The sequence below is a fragment of the Filicampus tigris genome, chromosome 11 (genome assembly GCF_054856515.1).
Source record: "Filicampus tigris isolate MCC_2025a chromosome 11, RoL_Ftig_1.0, whole genome shotgun sequence".
In the NCBI taxonomy this organism is placed as follows: domain Eukaryota; kingdom Metazoa; phylum Chordata; class Actinopteri; order Syngnathiformes; family Syngnathidae; genus Filicampus; species Filicampus tigris.
In genome coordinates this window covers 10,024,161-10,046,306 of record NC_141227.1, presented here as the reverse complement: position 1 = coordinate 10,046,306, position 22,146 = coordinate 10,024,161, and the positions used below count along the sequence as shown (strand labels likewise).

At 42.2% G+C, this 22,146-nt stretch overlaps 2 protein-coding genes across 3 annotated transcripts in view; one reads left to right on the top strand and one right to left on the bottom strand.

The window, feature by feature from the left end:
- Window positions 1-3,772, top strand: part of gpr137ba (G protein-coupled receptor 137Ba) — a 10,589-nt gene extending 6,817 nt beyond the window's left edge. The window contains exon 7 of the mRNA XM_086044947.1: window positions 584-3,772. Within this exon, the coding sequence (XP_085901073.1) occupies window positions 584-698 (115 nt within the window). The 3' untranslated portion in view covers window positions 699-3,772. The remainder of the gene's footprint in view (window positions 1-583) is intronic.
- egln1a (egl-9 family hypoxia-inducible factor 1a) lies at window positions 3,635-22,146 on the bottom strand. 2 transcript variants are annotated; one of them, XM_086044948.1, is made up of 5 exons: window positions 21,036-22,138; window positions 10,681-10,800; window positions 6,199-6,335; window positions 4,844-4,911; window positions 3,635-4,694 (listed from the first exon to the last, which is right to left on the bottom strand). In XM_086044948.1, exons 1-5 carry the CDS (start codon window positions 21,738-21,740, stop codon window positions 4,639-4,641), a joined length of 1,086 nt encoding a protein of 361 aa, XP_085901074.1. In that variant the 5' UTR covers window positions 21,741-22,138; the 3' UTR covers window positions 3,635-4,638. The 2 variants fall into 2 exon arrangements, with proteins under 2 accessions (XP_085901074.1, XP_085901075.1); XM_086044949.1 differs by lacking the exon at window positions 10,681-10,800 and having other exon boundaries at window positions 21,036-22,146.

The following is a 22,146-nucleotide window of genomic DNA, read 5'->3' as shown; positions in this document are numbered from 1 at the left end:
CCGCCAAGCATGTACATTTTCAGGAGACATAAAGGCTATTCATTGCATTGATTGAGCAATTTTCTCCTTAAAACTGATTCATTATTTTTTTTTTTTCATTAGTCATTAAAGAATGCAAAAACATTTAAATGACATTGAAAATATATGTTATTAGCTGAAGTACTGATTTAAGTCATTTACTTAAAGGAGGAGTTTGCAGTTGTAAGAAAACTAGCAAGATTAAAATGTAGCATGTAACAATACTAAGCTAGCATTAGCACTGTAAACAAGTCGATGTATGAATGTGCTATCAATTAAAAATCAAAAACAGGTGATAAATGCACTTGTTGAGCAGAAATGTCGCTAATTATACAATAACAAATACAGGGTGACCCCCCCGCCCAAAAAAAATGGGAATTTTCGAACGCATTCGTCAGCTTCAATTAATGATTAAAATAGTGTTCTTCCATTACACTTAGTATTATTGGATTGTTAAAAAGTTCCCTATAGGATCCATTTGTCTGTTTAAAAATCGAATGCGGCCCTTTAAGCACAAAAGTTTGCCCCCTTCTTACTCAATGGCATCCTTTTTTGTTTGTACCAGTTTGGCTGCTGACAGTTACGAGTGGGGGAGCCAGAGCAACAGCATCAGCGCGTATGTCGGAGGGGACGACATTTACCACCTGCCGCCTCCTCCAGAGGAGCTCAACCATTACTGATGAGGTCACAATGACTTTCTTAACTCCAAATGTTTTTTGCACACTGTTATTATCCTCGTGAAGCACACTGGACTCGATACATTTACATTAGTTCCAGAAAAGAACTCAGAAACGTGCCAGTAAATGAAGGACCACTTATGGGAGGATGATTTGCACAATCTATGTAAAAACAGGGCCCAACCTTACTGCTCTTTTTTTTTGTTTGTATTAATATCTGATTAATATATTTCCTGACCTTTTGCATCATGCACTATATCCCTATGTATGTGTATTTCTTTTCATACAAATTTGTTAATATATAGGTATAGTAGTTTAAATAATCAAACAGTCAAATAGATTGTAGTAAATAGTATTTTTTTTAACAACACTTATTTTTTGTGGTAAATGGACACAAACGACTAAAGAGAAAAAGGTGGATACCATTTGTGCATGTAATAATATACAGGTGCATCCCAATAAATTTGTATTTCATCGGAAATTTATTTCTGTAGTTCACCTGAAAAAGTCAAACTCAGCTTCATTCAACACACACAAAATTATTTTTCAGGAGACCGGTTCTGACCTAATCTGTAATAAAAATCATTGATTTCCTTAATAATATTTTTATTTCTCCAGATGGTGAACTGTGGGTTTTGGTAAGCTGCAAGTTGTAGTGAACCAGTGTAATATAGTATAAAGTCCGCAACTCACTGAGTGGCGAACGTTTGCGAGGGGAGCGGATATGGATTTTTCGTCAGGGTTTGTTCAAGGTCGCAAAGATGTTCGCCGACAGTTTTAAAAAAACATTAAAACTGTTAGCGAACGTCTGAGCATTTGCTACTTTGAGCGAATCCTGACAAACCCCGACGAGAAATCAACAATCGCAAACACTCGCAAATGTTTGCCCCCTCAGCTGGATACGGGCTTAAGAATTTCACTTTTGAATTGAAATACTTAAATAAATGTCTGCGCACATTCTCAGTCAGATCATGGCAATAATCAAACGATGATTCAAGGCACCTGGACTTCTTGTTTTTTAAAGACGTTTCTCCTTTAACCTGAAAGGCCTCTAATGTTTTAAAATGTTTAGGTGTGCTTTTGATGCCTCCGTCCCCACAATAGGGTGTTGTTCTTGTTGCCCAGTGTGGCCGATGAAAGATCGTCCCGCATCCCAAGGGCTTGTTCACTCGCCTGTCGGCACTACAGCTCCTCAGGGTCGTTCTTCCTGCGGAACGCCAATAGTTCTGTTAATGGGTAATGTTGTAAACCGCAAGCATCTTGGTGGGCGGGTGCAACCCCCTATAGCCCACCCATAGCAACGGGTGTGCTTAAAGCTACTTTTACACCTCTTTCAAGCTAGCAGTTCATATCCAAAATGTGGACGTTGTTGTCCTCAGAGGGATGTCCCCTCTCTTTGAGATGCAAATGAACTTTTGACTGTTGAACTGAAGAAGCTGCTTGTCGACGTTGTGCCACGGCACCAATTGGAAAGTACTGGAGAACGTTCGCTGGTCCTTTATTTTTAATGCTCGCTATGCTATACAGTAACTTCCAGAAGTCTGTACATTCTCAATTGAAGTATTGAATTAATTTTTCTGCCAGATGCCAAAGGTCTGTCTTCTCCAAAACGATCCCTATTATTTATACTGTAGTCGCACCCACGTGTGAGCGCAGCCTAACAGCAGCCTAACAGAAACAATGTGTTGGTATTTTTCTGTGTGTGACTCTACGGTCGTAACTAGTTTCAACTGGTAAGTGCGCAAGGGTACAGGTAGATAGGAAGATGCAGAGCCAGGAGAAAGGTCACAGCGACACAATGGCCGAATCATGTCACCTATCTACTTAGGTGCCAAAAGGCCCAATTGAACAGCTGCTTGGTTTCTACTATGTAGAGGTCATTGCACACCTCACTACAACATTGCAGAGTTTGCTTCTCAGGATTTTGTGCTTGACATCAACCAGCAAAATCCTTCTGACTTTCCACCTCCTCACTTTCTGTCCACAGAGTTGATGTGTTCAGTAAATAAATCTACTTCACAGGCTCTTTACACGTGTCGCACTATGCCTGAATCAGTGGTTGGGGTTACTTCATCTAAAGAAGTTTAGTGCTTTTCTTTCCACTTCTTCCATGTAATTGTTGGCCATAATGGGGAAGACCGGTGAGCCCATAGGACTCCATGTTTTTTTAGTAGAAACATTTATTAGATCACATACCTGATCCAACGTGAGGTTGGTTTTGACCTGTCCTGGGTCGTTCCCTGACTACATCAGTGGTGAGGATGCATGTGAACACTGAACAGCAAGCTGAGGTCATCTGCAGCGAAGATTCCAGACCTTGTTTGGGAACGCCGTGTGGACATGGTGTGGGTTTTTGCTGATCAGCGGCGTGAGAATGGTGCCTAGATAATTGGAAATGTTTTAAGTTGATGCCGCTGTTGATAGGCCTGAGAGCTCCTTGTGAATTTATGGAAGTCCGTAGGCTAAATGTAATTAGAACTGAGGGACCCTTTTGGATTAAATTTTGTTATCTACGTTCAGCCAACATGTACCGTGTTCTTGAGTCAAGTTTTGCAGATTATTGAAATCATATTTGACACCTTTTTCTAATTTATTGAGATGCATCTGTACACATATTGGTCACATTATGCACTTCCACAATGTAATAATATACGTATTGTATAAACAAATATTTGATACTCATTTTGATTAGCACTGTTAGAGATATTAATTTGACATTGTTAATTGTGGTATGCAGTGGTGTAAAACCTAAATGCATATCAAGGGACTTTTCTTCTTTTGGCTTTGTTACAGCTAAACTATTAGAAACATTTATGAATGTGATAACTGTGTAGTTCTACACCACTGCAACAATCCAGTTCATCAAGTTTATAATAACTGAGGATGTTTTTATACAGCGTATAGTGAACTGGGACGAGGAAAAAGACCAACAAGCCGTATTTGCTTTGTAAATTCAATTGTTTTATTGACACAATTATCATAAGGCTGAAGTCCAAAATGTATAGATACGTATACAGATTGTACCTGAAAATTTATTGTGCTAAAAATGGAAAAATTAAATACTGTCAACTAATTCATTGAAGATATTTTTTGGCTGCTCATTCGTCACCAATTGAAAGAAATACTATAAACCCCCCCCACCCATTCCCTCAATACTCATTGGGGGGTTCCCTACTCAGTATGCAATACAGTGGCGACAGTCACTTTACAACAGATTTGACTAAATTAATTTCATTTGCGACCTTTTGTGAGTTATTCAACTTCCATTATATGGAAATAAATTCACTAAGGTCCATATTGAGATTTTATGAAAAAAAAAAAAAAAAAAAAAAAATCAATGCGTGCTATACCATTGAGCTCCCGCAGGGGGCATCATATAACTAGATTAGCTGCTTGGAAGGGTGACGCCATACAGCCTTTTGATGAAGAGGACAAGAAATTCAAATTTAAGACCATAGTGGTTCTGTCAGGATAAATGTGTTTTTAATCCATCTCATTCCTCATGGTTGCAAACTCAAGCACATTTTCCAGACAGCAGCATAAAAACGATGATTCCATGTGAAAAGCATAATGCATTGGTTTTATGCAGAATGCTGTACCTTGAAGGAATTCACTGAGAGATGATCTTGATTCCTGTGAGTTTTGTGAAAGTGTCGGTTGTGGCGCAAATGTTCACCTTTGAAAAAGACGGTGGGCCGGCCGGGAGAGGGAAATAAAAAACACACACCGTCCCTTTTCAGTACAATGTCATGACATTCAAGGTCTGTTGTGCTGTCAAGGTTGACTGAATATGAACACACTTGGCTGTGTATGCTGTTTTTCTTCCAAAACCATCCACGATCCACTTCCCACTGCCTCATGTAAAACACACACATGCTCTCGAAGGGCCACTTTCTGGGGACAGAGCACTTATCGGCTGCCTGGAGCGGACGCGGTCTTTGCACTAGCTGGGATCGGATGGCTTGCCGAGTTCAACCTTTACTCCTTTTTCTCCTGCACCTGCGCGCACGGGGCAAAACAAACAAAAAAAAAAAACAACAACAACATGTTTGTTCCAAGTGTTCACACGGTGGTGGAGGATTACATCAACAAAGTCATTCGGGAAGACGCAGAAGACAAATAGGCTTGAAGAGCACATTTAAGCCTACCTGTTAAGTACTTTTCTTTAGCTCTGGCTCGCTCGTCTGCATCAAAATACCACACGGTGATGGCATACCTGCAGAGACACAATGAGAGAGCACTGACTCACTGCTATAGTGATGCGGGGCTTGAGCAGTGGAGCACACAGCTTGTCGACGACGTGCAATTGGGGTCCATGCCATACGGCAGTTAGCATGTGAGTTGTGACACTTGCTCACTGGTATTCATGACCTCAGGCTTGATGACATTATTGTGCATTTTAAAGAAAGAGGGTCTCTAATACCAAATTCATTTTTGAGAAGGATGACTTTTAAAGTGACATCAAATTCCAGACATATATTTTTCAGTTTGCGATATTGCACCTAAGAAGTGTACTTACATTGTACCGTTGCACTCACTTTAAGCGGTCTTGTTTATTTGTATCGTGCCACGTGGCGGTTATCACTTCTAAATGCTGGGAGGGATGATCACATTGATCATACAACAAGTATGCAAGTGTACCTTGGGCTTTGACTTTGTGGGTTGTTTCGCATCTTTGTTTATTCGTATTGTGCAAGGCAGTTATCATAACGGGTGGGAGGAACGATCGCATTGATTATATGACACGTACGCAAGCGCACCTTGAACCTTTGACATTGTGGATTATTTCAAGACTTGCTATTCATTGCTAATATGCACTAATCCATTGGGAACTAGAATCTACTCCAAATCCAAACAAAGACAAATTCATCAAATGTGATTAATTCACACAAGGTGACATTTTGAAACCCCCACAAGCCAAAATACAAAGACAACGAAAACAGCACACGGTGTGCTGTGATTAGACGGCTTATTACGCCTGCTGGAGTGAAGTCAGATGCCTCTGATACCTCAAAAACAGATCGATACATTTGATACTTCAGTCATTGGAGGCACTTTATTGCAGTTTGGCTTTGGGCATTATTTGACATCTTTTTTTGTATTAGGCAACGTCACGGTTATCATGAATAACTGGACATGGAAGTGCTTGAGCCTGGACGGGAAACGCTCGCACTACGGACAAAAGAAATGTACTTTGGCTGTCAAGTGTTACCAGACGTGTTACAAATGGCCTAGTGGGAGGGACTAGTGTTTCCCAACCTTTCTTGAGCCAAAAAGTCTCATGGCATATCACAAAAAGCAGACATACGTTTGCCGCAATCGAGCAGAAGAGCACATTATTTGTAGTAAATAAATCATTTCCAGACCAATTAAGTGAAACTGGACAATGTCCTCCTACTGATCTCTCACGGCACACGGATGGTTGGGAAGCACTGCCCTAGAACAACATGATGACGGGTAAATGAGTTTCACTTCTTTTTCCCGGTCCGTATTTGAAGCTCACCTGGTTGCAAAAGCAGGCTGAACCTCATGGGGGTTTCGCCTGTCTGACCAGAAAAAAAGCAGACGGTCCAATTTGGGCACTATGTCGGCAACTTGGTCTGTTCCTTCGGGGAAGATTCGAAGAAGGCCGCCGTGCTCCTGGAAGATGACAACAAGGAAGAAACGTCTCTGTTATGTTTACACATGGGGACAAAAGCAGCCAGGTGAAGCAAAGCCGGTTGCTCGGCGGTGTGTGAGCACGTGCCGCTGTTGGATCTGTATTGTTTGCCCAAGTTCAAAGGTCACGTCACATGACGTTGCCTTAATAAGGGGGCTCATAAAAAGGGCCCCTGGGATATCCCCGAACGGCTTGAGTTGGACGCCAATGTGAGGGGAGAGGCTTGTCCAACGAGTCCAGGGGCTCGGAGGAAAGTTCAAGATAGGAAACAGCAGCGGGGGATGGCTTTCCTGTGGAGGGATAGGAAGAATAACCTACAGGAAAACTGCTGTGGCTGGATAAAGGACCTGGAGAGTGAAAAAGCAGATTGCTCCAAGCGTGCCGTTCTGATATGATAGGCCCCTTTCTTCACACGCACACTTGCAAGCCTGAAAGAGGTTCTGCTCATTTGTACCCTTAGATTTTTTTTTTTTTTTTTCTTCAACCAAGGGAGAATGTCGGCGGTGTGACAAAGTTCAGCCAACACAATTGGGTCAATGAGGGCAGCAGGAGGGTCTATTTTTTGTTTTTGTGTTTTTTAAAGGAAAGTTCTTAACACGCCATTCGCCGGCCAGTTTATGGCTCCTATTGTTCACTTAACATGCATTTAGGTGTGACATTTAGGAGGTATTCTCGACTATGGAGAGGAACCCTAAACGTTGTATAAATCTCAAGAATTGTGCATTTTGGACTTTGACCAAAATTGTGGCAAAAAAAAAATAACACTTGAAGGCGAAAAAGCACTTTCACATCAGCGTCAGCATATCAGATGCGATCTCAGTGTAATTCTCAGAACTCAATTAAATGAGCATCGACCAGATTCAATAAAGGATATCCATCTTCCGATTGAGTTAGCGTGTATGTCTTTTGCTTGCTTTTGCTTTTCTTGATTATCCTCACAAAGCAGTTACGAACGACGACTGTTTTGACCAGAAATGTAGTGACGTAAGTCGAGTCAAATTTAGCGCAGACGCAAGACGTGTCCAAGTACTTTTGTTCAGGTTCATCATCATGATATTAGTACGTGCCACAGTAGTTGTTAAAATGCATGCAGAGTGTTTTACACATTTTACGCTTCACGTGATCATGTCAACGTAAATCAGGGCCAATCACGTGACTTTCAGCTGATCGGCATCGGATTGTTGAATTTTCCAAAGTCAAGAATAAAATATTTAGTTAACTTGATTTGAGCCAAAGTCGCTGGTGGTGTAGTGGTACGCTCGCCCGAGTTGTGTGCGGCCAGCGTGGGATTGGTTCCCGCGTGCCCTGCGACTGGCTGGCGACCAGTTCAGGGTGTGGTCCGCCTTTCGCCCATAGTCAGCTGGGATAGGCTCCAGCACCTCCCAGCGACCCTGTACAGGATAAGCGATGTGGGAGATGACACAGATGATTTGAACCACTGCTGACTTGCAGCCATGTAAAAAAGTTAGCATGTTGGGATACTTTTACTCAATTTAAACGTAATTGATCGGAACGGCAAAATAAAACAGAGCAAACAGAGCAGATCTTGTTCACTCCAGGGACATTCTGTACTGCCATCGTTAATAATCCAAGCTTTCTCAGCATATACAGTCGGATTTATTTCACAATTTTCCCCCACTATTTTTATAAAATAATATGTTTTTTTTTTTTTACTTAATTTTGTCCAACATGGATAACGGTTTAATGACAGTAGCTAGAATGGATCATTTTTTTTCCTATGGTAAAATGTGTTTCATGCAGCTTTTCTGAACCCATTGAGTTCAACCTTAATCAGTACTGTAGTGCATCACTAAAATTGTTGCATCAGTTTCAAGCAATGAAGCTGATTTCATATCTACACAAATGCGGATTTACTTAGTCATCAAACCTTGCAACAGCAATTCTGCAAGTTGTGTTGATGATTTAACACCAAAGTCAATTTAATTCCACAGAATAGACTACTATTGTTACTATTATTACTGTGAATAAGAATTAAAATACAATATAAGGCGAAATACAGCACTAAACTAAATTTACTGCATATTGCAGTGGATAAGGCACACAAGAACTTGTTTCCTACCCTCATTTTTGACAAAGTCTGTGTTAAGTCTGGGTGGGACACCTTTCAGTGACGACAGTGTACATATATGGGACAGTACCGTAAATGGTATAATGGACGCTCAGGAGAACATGAAAAAGATTCTGAATACACCATAACTTTAATTCCTTAATTAGTGTTGCATAAAACGATGTGTGTATGATTTTTTGGTGTGTTATGGAGGTGAAAGTCAAAATAAATAAATAAATTGAGGTTCATAGCTGATACAACGGAACCTGAACATTCCAAAAGGAAGACCCTCTCTCATGGAGCCACGGTATCCTGGCAACCACATTGTATAAAAGAGGGCTCATCAAAACCCAGCCAATCAGAGGGCCCAATGTAATGACGGCTGAGTCAAACCGGGTTTCTGAACATGCTTCATTGGAATAATTCAAGCCTGTGCATGAACACAACAATAGCGATGGCGTAACAGACTGAATGATTAGCATGGGGGCGGACGTGGGGTCCACCTGATGCAGTGTTGGAGCATAAACAAAGCCTTCACGTGCACGTTCACAGTCTGACAGACAGAAGTCGTGGCCATGAGTGCTAACCGCAAATCTGCCGAGACTGACTGACACTACTGATGCCACTTTCTAACAGAGCAACATGAATGTTGATGCAGAAAACACTTGGCATACCGAATCTTATTTCCAGTACTATATTAATGCTGAAGCACTTATGGTAAGAATACGTCACTAAACGTGTGGCTCTTGTGGCTATTTGGGTGTGGTTAGATCAGCAGGATCATTTTTTAATGGGATTATCAACAAGGAGGATGGTCAGACGGCACGTACTGACGCTGTTGGCTGTGGAATAAAACGACATTGAGGCTCAACCACGGACATGATTTCTGTCTGCTATATGCGTGCTTCACGACGCCCTATACTCGTCTGCGGAAGACGGACGGTGACTGACTTTCTGGGACACTGCTTGCAAGCGAATGTGATTGTTTATGCAAAAGGAAAGGAGTGTGTGAGTACGGTGTTTTCCGCATAGTGGCAAATTCACCTAGTCGCTGAATCGAAAAGAGCTTGCGTTGTTCGGAGTAAGAGTGCACAAATGCGTATTGCTGCATTCCTGACAACAAAAAAGCAGACGTTGGTCGGATATTACTGAAGAGGTCGTACTTTTTGGGCAAAGACATGATGTTAATTGAGACTGCAGAAAAGAAGGGCTTTATGCACACACACAAAAAAAGAAATAAAATCGAGCTAAAATACACAATCCCAGGGAGACAATATTTTTCAACATATTTGACTGCGATGTACGAAGCATGCTGCAACAAATTGACTGCTACATTACCGTCGGTGGAGGTTTGGGCCTCTATGACTGACGAGGTAGAACTGAACCTCCAAATGCTATATCAGCCTGACAGTTGATTAAATATGTTTCAGTACTATATTTACATTTCACTGGAAAATAAGGATGGTTATTTAATTATATTAAATATTGTGTGCAATGACAATGTTCCAAAGCAGCAATCACAAATATATCATTGTCTTTTTTTCCCCACATTTCGTCAGAAACATCGCAAATCTCCTTGTAAACGGTAAATGGGTTGTCACTTGTATAACGCTTTTTTTCTACCTTCGGTACTCAAAGCGCTTCACACAATGTACGTCAACCTCATTTACTTACTGACGGCGCAGCATCAGGAGCAACTGGGGATTCAGTATCTTGCTCAAGGATACTTCGACATGGTCACAACGGCCGGGGATCGAACCCACAACCTCTGGGTTGGGAGACGACCACTCTACCACTGAGTCATGCCGCCCCGACGATCGTGATATGATTTTGAAGCTACCTCGCCCACTACTAGTATTGACATTAACATTTTGGTCAAACTACCACTAAGGTGTGGTTGAATTGTTATTTGAAAGTTTTGATCCAAAATTTAGGTTTGACAGACTTCCATCAGAGTTCCTATGTTTGATACAATAAACAAATGTGCTTGGGAAAATACATTTTCGAGTGTTCATGTTGCCAAATCTCAATCACAATCAATGGCCCACGTTTGTTGGAGTATTTTGCAATATCGTATGCCATCGCAAAGAGTGATTCAGGAAGGAAACTGGTTTGATCACAATACTGTTTGGGTGCACTCCTTTATGTTGAGCACCGTACTTAGTTTTTTACCAGCATGTTCATACAGAAAATCATTCCAGTTTCTAACAAAAGACTCAGTATCAGTATGTTTTTCCCCCCACAGATCAGTCACATACCTTGGCATCCCAATCTTTATTAAGGTAATATATGCATGTGACACAACGTCCATCGCCGTTGGGGTTATCCACATGGCGCACGTAACGGGTCCCGTTTCCAGGGTAACATGCTACCATTGCCTAAAGACAAGAAGATCAAAATGATAATGAGTAGAAAATAAAAATAGACAGTGCCAAAAGCAAATATTGGAGCAGAAAATAATTTTACCCCCAGTATCAGACAAAGGTGGTATTAGAATTGTTCATGTGTTTACAAATGTAGGGACCAATAAGTCATAACCAGAGGTGGGCAGTCCGTCCCCTCCGGCCCGGCCGGATGACCCTCTTTGGGGCGGGGAGGTGGGGCGCAACAAATTTTAAGAAATCGTTGGACTAAGCATGGCCGGAAGTGGATTTTAGTGCTACCCGCTAATCGGCCCTCATGCGTTTGACGTGGTCGCGAGGCGGCCAAATTTCATCTCGGAGGCGGGTTTGAATAGTAAATTAGCCAGCTAATGATCCTTAAAAAAAAGCCTCTGCCGTTAGCATCTCTCCCGCGGCGGCGTCAATCACGGACACTTTTTTTTGGGGGCCGGGGGCGGAACGTGGCGTGGCGGGGGGGGGGGGGTGATCATTTATGAATAAGAGCGGGGGGTTGCGGCCGGAAGGGTACCCAGGTCAAGGGTGGAAGGTCGCGGCCGGACCGGCAAGGGTCACGTGCCCAGCTCTGGTCATAACCAGGACAGTGAAGTGGCTTAGATAGTCTTGGAGCACTGAAGTGGGGATTCAACAGATGGTCTTGGCATGAAATTGTTGTTAGCCTGTACTGGAAAAATCGTAGGCACATTTCACAACAGGTTTATTGTACCTTCTCTCTTTTGATGGTAGAGCAGGAAATTGAATATATCCCATGCATAGATAGATGAACAAAGATTTGTAATTAATGAATATTTTGGGGACTAATTAAGTGAAACTGGATTATCTCTCACAGTACATTCGGATGCCATGCCAATCTGGTTTGTAATCACTGTTCTAGCTGAAGTAATTTTGCTGTAAAGTTGACAGTACAGTCCTTTTAGTGAGACTAGTTTACTCAAGGGCAGAACGCACTTGAGGTCTTTTCAAGATTAAGATGTTTTTTTAAAGTGAGGGGATTCTCCATCCAACCATTCTTGAATAGATACATTGAAAAATTGAATAATAATTTTGTTTGCTCCTGCATTTTCAGCAGATAAATACTTTTTCCTTTCAACTCCACTTAAGCTTTACAGATGCCTTGCTTGCCCAGCAGACGCTGTGTGCTGTGATAGAGACGTGTTTTGTGACACATGATGGTAATAGACGCCATAGCAAGGGTAGTAATTACAGCCATCGTGGGACAATTCCTGTTTGAGGCGATTATTTTTATTCAAGTGAACAATGCACCAAGTGATTACTTTGGGCACAGCATCTATTTATATGTTTTAAACATGCTTCGAAATACATCAGGTATGGGTGGTTCTCAGAGAACATGGTCCGCCTCGGGCTGCAAGAGCCCTTTATATGACCTCAAAGATAAAGTCAAGCCGAAACTGTTCTTTACAAGAATATGTTCCAAGAGGCCCCACTAGTCGAAACACGACATTCCGATTAATATTGTGATTGTGGAATATGAGTTAAGCGGTAAAATCCACCCGTTTCGTACATTTGTCACTTGCCGTCGGCTGAAAATTACATTAGAGTTGCTCAGGGCGCTGCTAACGACCAATCATGTCTTAGCTTTAGAAAACAGGTGAGCCGTGATTGGTTGTTACCTGAGCAACTATGATGTCATTGGCTGCCCCCTGAGATGGCTAAAAACGCTTGGATTTTGCTGCTTAACTCATGTTCCACAAACGCAACATTAATAAAAATGCCGCCTTTAGACTAAAGTGGCGCATAGAACATATTGAAAAGAATCTCCCCTGCCCCGATACCCATCATCCATAAGTGAGATCTTCCGATACCCGTCACATGGATTATCTGATTATTTTAAAAATACCACCCACAATGTGTCTCCCTGTGGCACTAATGTCACTTATACTGCCACGGCAACAAGGGGCGATGATGCAACACTGCACACAGGCTGGTCTCTCATGGCTGTAGACTGCGAAGCATGAGCTGTGGGTGATCGGATTTTTTGATCGGCAATAAAAGGCTGTGATCAAATATTCCGATCACGTAATTTTTCAAAAAAACTGGCCGATTGGAGCATCCCTACTACAAACTGTGTTTTCCACCTTGAGCACCTGTAATGTTCTTGTCATAATATGGAGGGAGTACACCATTCAAAATCTGGTGTCTACCCAAGTCACAAATGAATGCATACAACTAACTTTTCATCTGACAAAAAAAGCAGAGTAAACGGAATTACAGTGACCAGTAAATATGCACTCCTTGTACTGCTGTTTGCGAGCAGTCATATGGCAAACAAGTGGCAAGTTCCTCAACTTTCTTGAAACACTTGAATAAACAAAGGACAGAAACCTTTGTACAATGCTTGCAGCGGGGTTTGTAATCATTTAACATGTTGGGGGGAATACGTAACTAAAGGTGCATGATAAAATTATTTGGTATTGACAGGTAGTCTGGCATATTTACCAAAGAACGGCAAGGACAGAAAAACAAAATGCTTACACAAAGGACACGAGCATACGCTTGCTATGGCTGCGCAAACTATTTTACTGATTTCGGAATAGTAGTAAGTTTAATGTGTAAACACAACTACAGAAAACATGTCAAAGAAGTTAAGTTGCTGTATGCATGCACGTGCTTGTAAGAGACTATGGCTGGAGCTAAAGCAGAAGAGAGACCTGAACTGCAGTAAACTTTGACTTCTGGCATCATTCCAGAGGGACTAGTATTTTAATGGTCATGCTACGTGCAGAGCGTGAGGAGGGCTGGCTGATCCTCCGCTATGTCCCCCCTCCTCACCTCCTCCCCACACTTGAGCTCTGCTCATGCTGCACATGCTGCTCGGAACACGTTCACGACTGCAGGTGTGAACTCCACACGCGCAGCTGTTTTGTACTTCTTTCCCTTTAAGTCAATAGATGCAGTACATTTGACATGACATAAACAAGATGACTGAGCTATCTGCATCTGTGTTGGAGGAGGGCAACATCTAAATCATGCAGGATAATGGCCCTCGATGACCGGATTTGGACACCCCTGATCTAGAATGACAGGCAATAGAGCACAGACCGCTGCTAAAGCCAAAATATCCGGATTTGGATCAGGAACAAATTGAACACATTCATATCAGTCATTTTCACAGAGAAATTCACAAAAAGGCTGAATAACGTGAGGTAAATTTGCTGTTATTTCAGTGCTGATCCATGCAAACTTGAACTGAAGAGTGAAGAGAACCAAAACTGCAAGATTCTTGGCTTCAGAGCAAGACAGCCAAACTCTTCACCATGCACTTGAGCAAATGTACCGGAGTTAGTTTTAACTGGACCAAACCAAACTGTATAGACAGTGGCTTTCCACAGACTGGTAAACTGAAAATATAACGCAGTGTTCTTTGACTTAAAAGTGCCCCCCAAAATTGAAGCAAGTTAGCTAGTTGGACTTGTTAGCGTGAGCTGAGACTTTACATTAAATCCTCGAAACAACAAAGTACACTTGTAGTGTGGCTCGAAAAAATACAAGCCTGGACTCAATGTTATCATCAGGAAATACATATTTGTCGTCTCGAATTCAGCATAGCCCATTCCTGGATGGATGGCTGGTTTAGACCGGACTTTATTTGAGACCAGAACAATGATGAGATTATGCAGTTTCTAGCAAACAGCACATCATCTTATGGTGTAATCAGACAGGTGGCTCTAGGTTCCAAAAACAGTCGGAAACAAAAGTGCATTTTTGTATATGTTGTGATTCAACTTTTTAGTGACTCCTGAGATAGCTCCATCACTGTGTGGCTGAGTCAAGTGAGGACATTCTGTCATTGGATCAGTCACTGATACGTTACGTTTGGCAGTAGTAGATGAGTGAGAACACGTCTTGAATAATAGAATATCCAGTGTGCCATCTGGAGTCAAAGTTCAATAAGGTTAACCGAAACTGAAATTTTTTTAGATTGCAATAGTAATGTAAATAAAATTTCAACAATACTTAACGTCACGAATAATGATAGTTGAGGAATTCATACTTTGAGCTAGTGTACTTTTTTTTGTGCTTTAACTTTTAAATACAAGAGTCTACAAGAGTTTCAGTTTAAATTTTTTTTTTTTTTTTTTTTTAACTTACCGGTATTAATTTATGAGCGAAACACCATTTGAGATAAGACATGTCAAAATAAGCACAACATTACATAATTCTCAAAACAATCGGTTGGCAATCGCATTGGTCATATCTTAAACCTAATATTTAATAAGACAACATTGAGGTTCCAGGGCTAGTATGGTTTGACAATGAATTTAGATTTTTCAGTGTAGGCTGGTGCCACATCAGTGTTTCTTGCTTCATGTTTGCACTACTCACCGCTCGCAAGTCATACAGGACCATGAGCAATGGTTTTGTACTTGAGTTGTAATATTTTTGCACTGTTGACTGTACGATGTGCAAACAATAAGCCGGGAAAAAGGTGGTATACACAGTGGTGCCATGAACATATGAAGAGTGTGGAAGCGGAAGGAACAGCTACCTCACACAGCCTATAGCGAAATATCCAACACTCAGAGGACTTCCTCTCGGCTTCTTATTCTATAGTGCGTTAAGATTTAGGTCAACGGTCAACTTCCTGAGAGGAGCACTCAGGTCTACAGACACTGACAGTACTGACGTACAACAAACTACAGTACAATAGAAACAGAGGACCACACATCTTTGAATTAAAAATTGAAATTTGAATTGAAAATTGGAATCCCACTAGTCTAAATTTTTTTAGATGTAGGCCCACTGCTTTTAGCAGTACCATAATAATGATAACAGAGATGATTTTCATCACTATAATTGCGAAATGACGTTTTCATACCATTTCATCTCTTAACATTTTGAAATCTGCCGAAATCAGGTCAACGAGTGTTCCGGAATGGATTGTGTTTGGCATTTAAATGATTGTTATATTTTATCTAAAAATAAGGACAGCATGAGCCAAGTGTGAAAGCTTTTCATCATGATGTCCATGCTGATGGTCAGTAGCGAGAAGGTCAAAGGACAATCAAGTTTAAATGCCAAGTCACAACCCCCAAAAAGTCTAGCCTGAATTCTGAATGCACCCAAAAACATGTTGCATTTATCTAAACATGCCAAGCTGACTGCAACCTCCAACAATGTTATCAAGTGAGGAGGGGAAATGGAAACAAATCAAATAACGCATTGTGCATGTTTTCCCTCTATCTTTCCCAACGCCAAATCTGCTTACAATACATTATGTCAGCTCCCTATGAGCCATTGACACATTCAGCCTTCGCAATTGTGCAAGTCATGCTCATTTTCTCTGGTCACAGTCCAAGCCGGGTGTTTGCCAGGGCATCCAGGGCAGTGGGCAAGGAAGTCACATTCTCACCAGTGCTTGACGCGTGGCTAAACACACTTGTCATGTACTCAAAATGCGCGTGTACTCAGAGTCCTTTTAACTGAGAAGCGTCCGGGTGTAAAGAAACTGGATAAGGAGAGAAACCTAAAATAGCAGTATGCAGCTATCGGTTCTCTGCGTTACTCCATCCCCACTGATATTTTGCAGGACAACATATTGCATCAAATCACCTCTACCTTCTATTTAAAGAGAAAACTGACAGCTCACTGGTTGAGAGTTGTGACCCTGGGTCATGGTGCCAACACTGCACTCAACAAGGTTCAGAGCACTGTATTAGTGAAAGAGCAAAAGAGTGGAAAGTTAGACATGACAAGCATGAGCTTTAAATGTAGCATCAGTGCAGGGTTGAAAGTGTGACAGTGTTCCTATCATGGAAGGGGAAGCCTCCCACAGTATCCGGTCACACTGCGACTTCATTGATTTGAATGTATTGTGTACCAACTGAAACTGTAAAAAAGTCCAATGTCTTTCGTCACACTCTTACTAACGGCAATCAAAACAAACATTAGTCAGTCAAACACACACATCAGATGTTTGCGGTGTGAGGCTCGCCTGCAAGCAAAATGTTGAACACAAATTTGATCAAATTTAGGCCACGTCCATGGATTTACGTATGATGTTTAGATGTCAGTGGTACACCTGTACGCAGTCCTGAAATATTTCTGACAGAACTCACTAACATTTTCAGAAATTTCACAAAACTTTTAGCAATTACTTTGGAAACCGTAGATAAAATGTCATTAACGTAATTACCGGACTATAAGTCGATACTTTTTTTTCCCACACGCTTTGAATCCTGCGGGTTTAAACTATGGCTAATTTATGGATTTTTATGGCTGCATGCCGCCAATATATTTAGGACCAATCCTTATTCTACCCCATCGCCCTTGTTTTACCCTTTAACTGTCAGTGTTGTGGCGCATTCACGAGAATGGAGGGGTGTCCCAATTCTTGGATGTCTTGGTCACATATCAGGAAGCGACAACAGCAGCGAGATACAGGCTGCGATTGCGGCGCAAAAAAAACAAAGAAGAAGAAAAGCCCTGAATATGCACCGATCACCTCTGATGTTTACGGAGGGTGTCAGAGGCGAGATTGTTATGAAAATGGCTATTTGGGGAAAAAGACTTGCCTTGGAAAACAATTTGTGCCGTCTGGGAAACCCAATTTTATACAACACGCCATATCTGGGAAGGCATTCCTTGTTCCTCACTCACCCCGACCTGGCTATCGGCAAATCCGGACACAGCTTTTGAAGTACGATTTTGGAGGTTAGGTGTAGGGTGTGGGGTAAAATATAGTAGCGTTCTGTGTAAATAATATGGACACTTTCCATTTACAAGCAAGCGGGCCTATATAATAACTTTCAAATTTTGTGGGTGTGGCTTTTATTCGAGTGTGCGCAGTAGAAATTACAATTGGGGGCGGCATGGCTCAGTGGTAGAGTGCTAGTTTCCGAATCCAGAGGTTGTGGGTTCGAATCCCGGCAATTGTGACCATGTCAACGTATCCTTGAGCAAGATACTGAACCCCCGGTCGCTCCTGATGCTGCGTCATCAGTAGGTGAATGAGGTACAGTGTGTGAAGCGCTTTGAGTACCGAAGGTAGAACAGCCCTATACAAGTGACAGCCCATTTACCATTTGTATCGCTTAGTAGGGCTATTAGCATTGTTTGCAAATGTTAAATAGGGTTATTATAAGCAGCCCCGGATCTAAATGCAAATAATGAGACAATATCGGTACCTTTTTTCTCTTAAACATGAGTTAACGATTAAAAACATGTTTGACATAAGACCCTGAAATCCTTTTAATGTTGAACAAGGTCCTCCTACATTAAGCCTTTTTGGGTGGCGGTCCGGGCCCTGCTAGAACCAGCACTGGCCCTGTTATAATAGAATAGGTTTCAATGATGACTTCTTATTTTGCGGATTCATACCTTATTATTTAAGCCTTTAAGAAGGCTTTACTGTGTTTTTGGCAGTATAAAATCTAACTGAATATTTAACATTGACACTTGCTGAGCTTTAGATCTTGATCAAGCCATTCCTAATGGAATGATTTAACTGGATGTGTAAGAAAAACTGCAGCACGGTAAAAAGATCAATAAAGAGATCGAGGAACATAGAAAGTGTGGATTTCATAGCCCGGTTGAGTCAGTGTCAGGGAACTTTGGGTGGCCCAAAATAGGTCACGGCTGTCTCTTACTGGTTTAAACTCGGAAATTGATATTTCGTCTGTGTGAAAGCTTCTATGCGTTTGATGGGCTGCAATTTGTGACGTCGACACATCATGCTACTGCGAAAAATATTTTGAATCTTTGCAAAACCAGTGGTCGAGACTCGCCACTTGTGAAATCTTTGGCGGAACCCTGCATACTGCGGGTGTGAAGTGGAGGCTTGCACAGTTCAGCTGATCCTGCCTCATTTGATTGGTGCCTGTTGTAATGGAGAAGAACGGAGTAAAGGCCAGGCCGGGCCCAGGCTGTTCTGGAATCTGTTATGGAAAAGCGGCTGGAGTGGCCCCAGGCCACTGTTAATATAGAACCCTGTCTAAGAACATACAACAGTACAGACTCACTGTTCAGTTGGCGCTTCGAAAATCTGAGTTGCCAAATGATTCATGCTTTCTACAATTTCTCAAGGACAGTGTAAATCTATAACATAAGGTATAGTTGTTGTTGATGTTACAATGTGTCAATACTAGGGATGCTCCGATCGATCGGGCACAGATCATGATCGGACGATTTTCGTGAAAAATTGATCGTAATATTTGATCAAAGCCTTTTATTGCCGACCAAAACATCCGATCACCCGCAGATCATGCTTGGCGGCCGCGAGACGAAATGGCAAAAAAGTTTATTTGTTTAATACGCGACAACGTCCCTCCGTCCAAAAGCATCACTCGCGCCGCCCTGCACGCAACCGCCCAAGCTACATTGACTCTAATTGAAACACGCCGCCAGAAAGGCTCCCTAAGGCAGCCGCGCCTCAGCTGCGAGCAGATGGGAGGAACGCAACACAAAGCTGCTAAGCATGAGCTGCGGGTGATCGGATGTTTTGATGGGCAATAAAAGGCTTTGATCGAATATTACGACCACCGCAGTTGGTGTGAACATAGCATTCTCTGCTGTGTGTGTGGAGTTTGCGTCTTGTAATACTGTATATGCCGTGAAAAGGTACCTCGCGCGCGGAGCATGGCCAAAAGTTTCAACACAACCAACGTAATCTGACATTTGAAGAACAAGCAATTGGGAGACTATGGTGAGTTTACGAGGCTCACAGCATTGAATAAAGTCAAGGCAGACACAGCGCAGTATAAGTGACATTATTGCCACAGGGAGACGCATTGTAGGTCACTTGTGGGCAACAGACCGACTATATCATTTTATAATTCACAAAAAGATTAACAGTGACTTTTTTCTCGTTGACAAATGCACAAGAAAGTTTGTCTATTATGCACAAGACAATAAAGTTCCTGAGTCTTTTCAATTTAGGAACTCATTGAATAGTTTATTCAAGTGAAGCCTGCATGTGACTATTTTTTCTACTTTGATTATATTCTGAATCATGCAATGTTTAGGTGGCATGTTCTTTATTTGACTTTTTGCATAATAAAGTCAACAGGGTCACACAGTGAGTCATCAGATGTTGTATGGTTGCTGTGCTCTTATGTGTAAAAAAAAAAAAAAAATGCAATTGAAGAACATGTAATGAAAAAAGCCACAGCATTCAGATGCTTTACATTGAGACAGGATGAGTGCAGGTCTTCAGGGCTTTACTTCATTCTATCATTATTCTATCATTATTTTTAATCTGTATGTGTGTGTGTGTGTCTGTATTTTTGTGGACGAGTGGTGGGAGAGGTCAATTTTAATTCATGTAAAGCACCTTGAGTTACATTTTATGTATAAAAAGTGCTGTATACATAAAGTTTTGATTGATACAGATCCTGCCATCATTTGTAACACATCTCCAGGTGACTAAAGTTCAGTAACTGAAAACTTTACTTGCGGATGCAAACGACAATATAAACAAATGTGTTTTCTTCTGCTTAAAGGGCAGAACTTTTATAATGTAGCTCTCAGCAATTGATGTGCAGTCATATGATTTTTATATGATTTAAAAGTCTAATAACAAAGCCAATTTTGACTTAAATGATCTCAAATTTGATTTAGATGTCAAAACCCAGTCCCAAGTTACTACACCTGAACCTCGGTCACCCGACAGACAGAAGAGACGGAGAACAGAGCACACACACATTCACACTAGGGCTGTCACTATCAAACATTTTTAGAATAAATTATTGTATCTGTGAGTCCATCAAAAAAATCTTCTAAAAATGTAATTTGCATTAAAGTTCATTGCAAATTACTTTTCTCTGATTGCGCTTTGTTAATTGATTGTTTATTTGCCATTGTGTAATGATGAAACAAAACTAAACTTATTCAAACTCAAATGGTTTATTTTTTCTAGAGGTTACAACCGTGCCAAAAATGTGCACCACTGTTTTATTGTCTTATTGCATAAGTTGCATTGCCTTGTTTTCTTCCTGACACTATCCACGTCTATTTATCTAGGGCAGAACCTACGTATTGATAGTTACACATCTACCTACTGTAGAGTGCGGCATTGCACAGAGATGTGAAACGTGACAAAGTTAAGAGAGGCAATGGAAGCTGCAGGCTGTCAGTACTGTACTGACTTTCTTGACTTGGTCAATGCTTATTGGTTTGAAGCATCCAAGCCAGTAAAAAAAAAAAGGAGGTCGGGGGAGTGAATGGCTAACAGTGCCCCCACCTGTTTCTCTACTTACTTTTGTCCTTCCGTTGATGGCGTAGTTGCCCAGTTTGCCGTTACAATGTCTGATCAGGTCGTCCATGCGACTGGTGAGAAAGCGGATCTTCTCACAGCCGGCCTCTTTCCCGTCCACCCACGTGATTTTGTCCCCACGGATGTCTTTAGTGGAGTCACTTTTCTGACTGACCACCTGGCCGTCCGTGAACCGGCCGGTTTTGTGCAAGGCCTTGACGTCCTCCAGGATGCTCAGCCCGGTCTCCTCGCCCATGAAGTTGTCCACCACGTAGATGCCGTGCTTGTTCATACACGGGATGACGTACTTCGTGGCCAGTTTCTGCGTAGATGTTGTTTGTCCATTAGGTGTGGCGAGATTGTTGGAGCCTTCCTCAGCCAGTTGATCTCCAAACCCCTGCGGCTCCGTGTTTGTGGTTTGTGACGAAGGCGCACCGGTGTCCGCCTGCTCCTGGCCGTTCTTCTTCGGACATTTATCCGGCGACTTCTCATCCCCAGGCGGTTGCTCAGGCTCAGGCTTCTGTTTAGGTGGCTGAGTCTTGTCCACTTCCTTACAAATGAGCTTGTGTTCTTTCCAGTGCTGCTTTTGGTGCTCCTTGCTGCAGTAGAAGGAGTTCCTACACCTACCGCACTTCAAAAGGTTCTCCATTTTCCCACAAAGTTCACAGTACTGGCGCTCTCGCTCCAAGTCGTTCTGGTGCTTCTCCATGTTTGCCGCTAACAACGGGTGCGCGGCGCCTTTAATTCCAATCCTTCACACGCGCCCTGCTAACCGACAACTTTGGAAGCGGTCCACCGCCTCTTGCCACGCTACGCCGAGCGAAACCCTGGAGTAAAACTTAAAAGCCGTCCGTTCCATAACACCCGCTACCTCTCCACATGTTGAGTCTGAGAAATAACGCGACAGTGTGTGGCCCGGAGCGAGCAAAACAGCCTGCGTCGAAGTCTTCATGGGGCATTCTGCAAGCTAGCTGTCGGTCCGCAGGTCGTGCATGGCGACGCTCTGTGTTCCCAGCCTGTCGCTGGACCGCCTGCTCTGACGTCAGGTGGAAGCCGCGCCCCAAACCATGCGTTATGTTCGCGGCCATCGGAAAGCTGATGACGCTGAAACCACG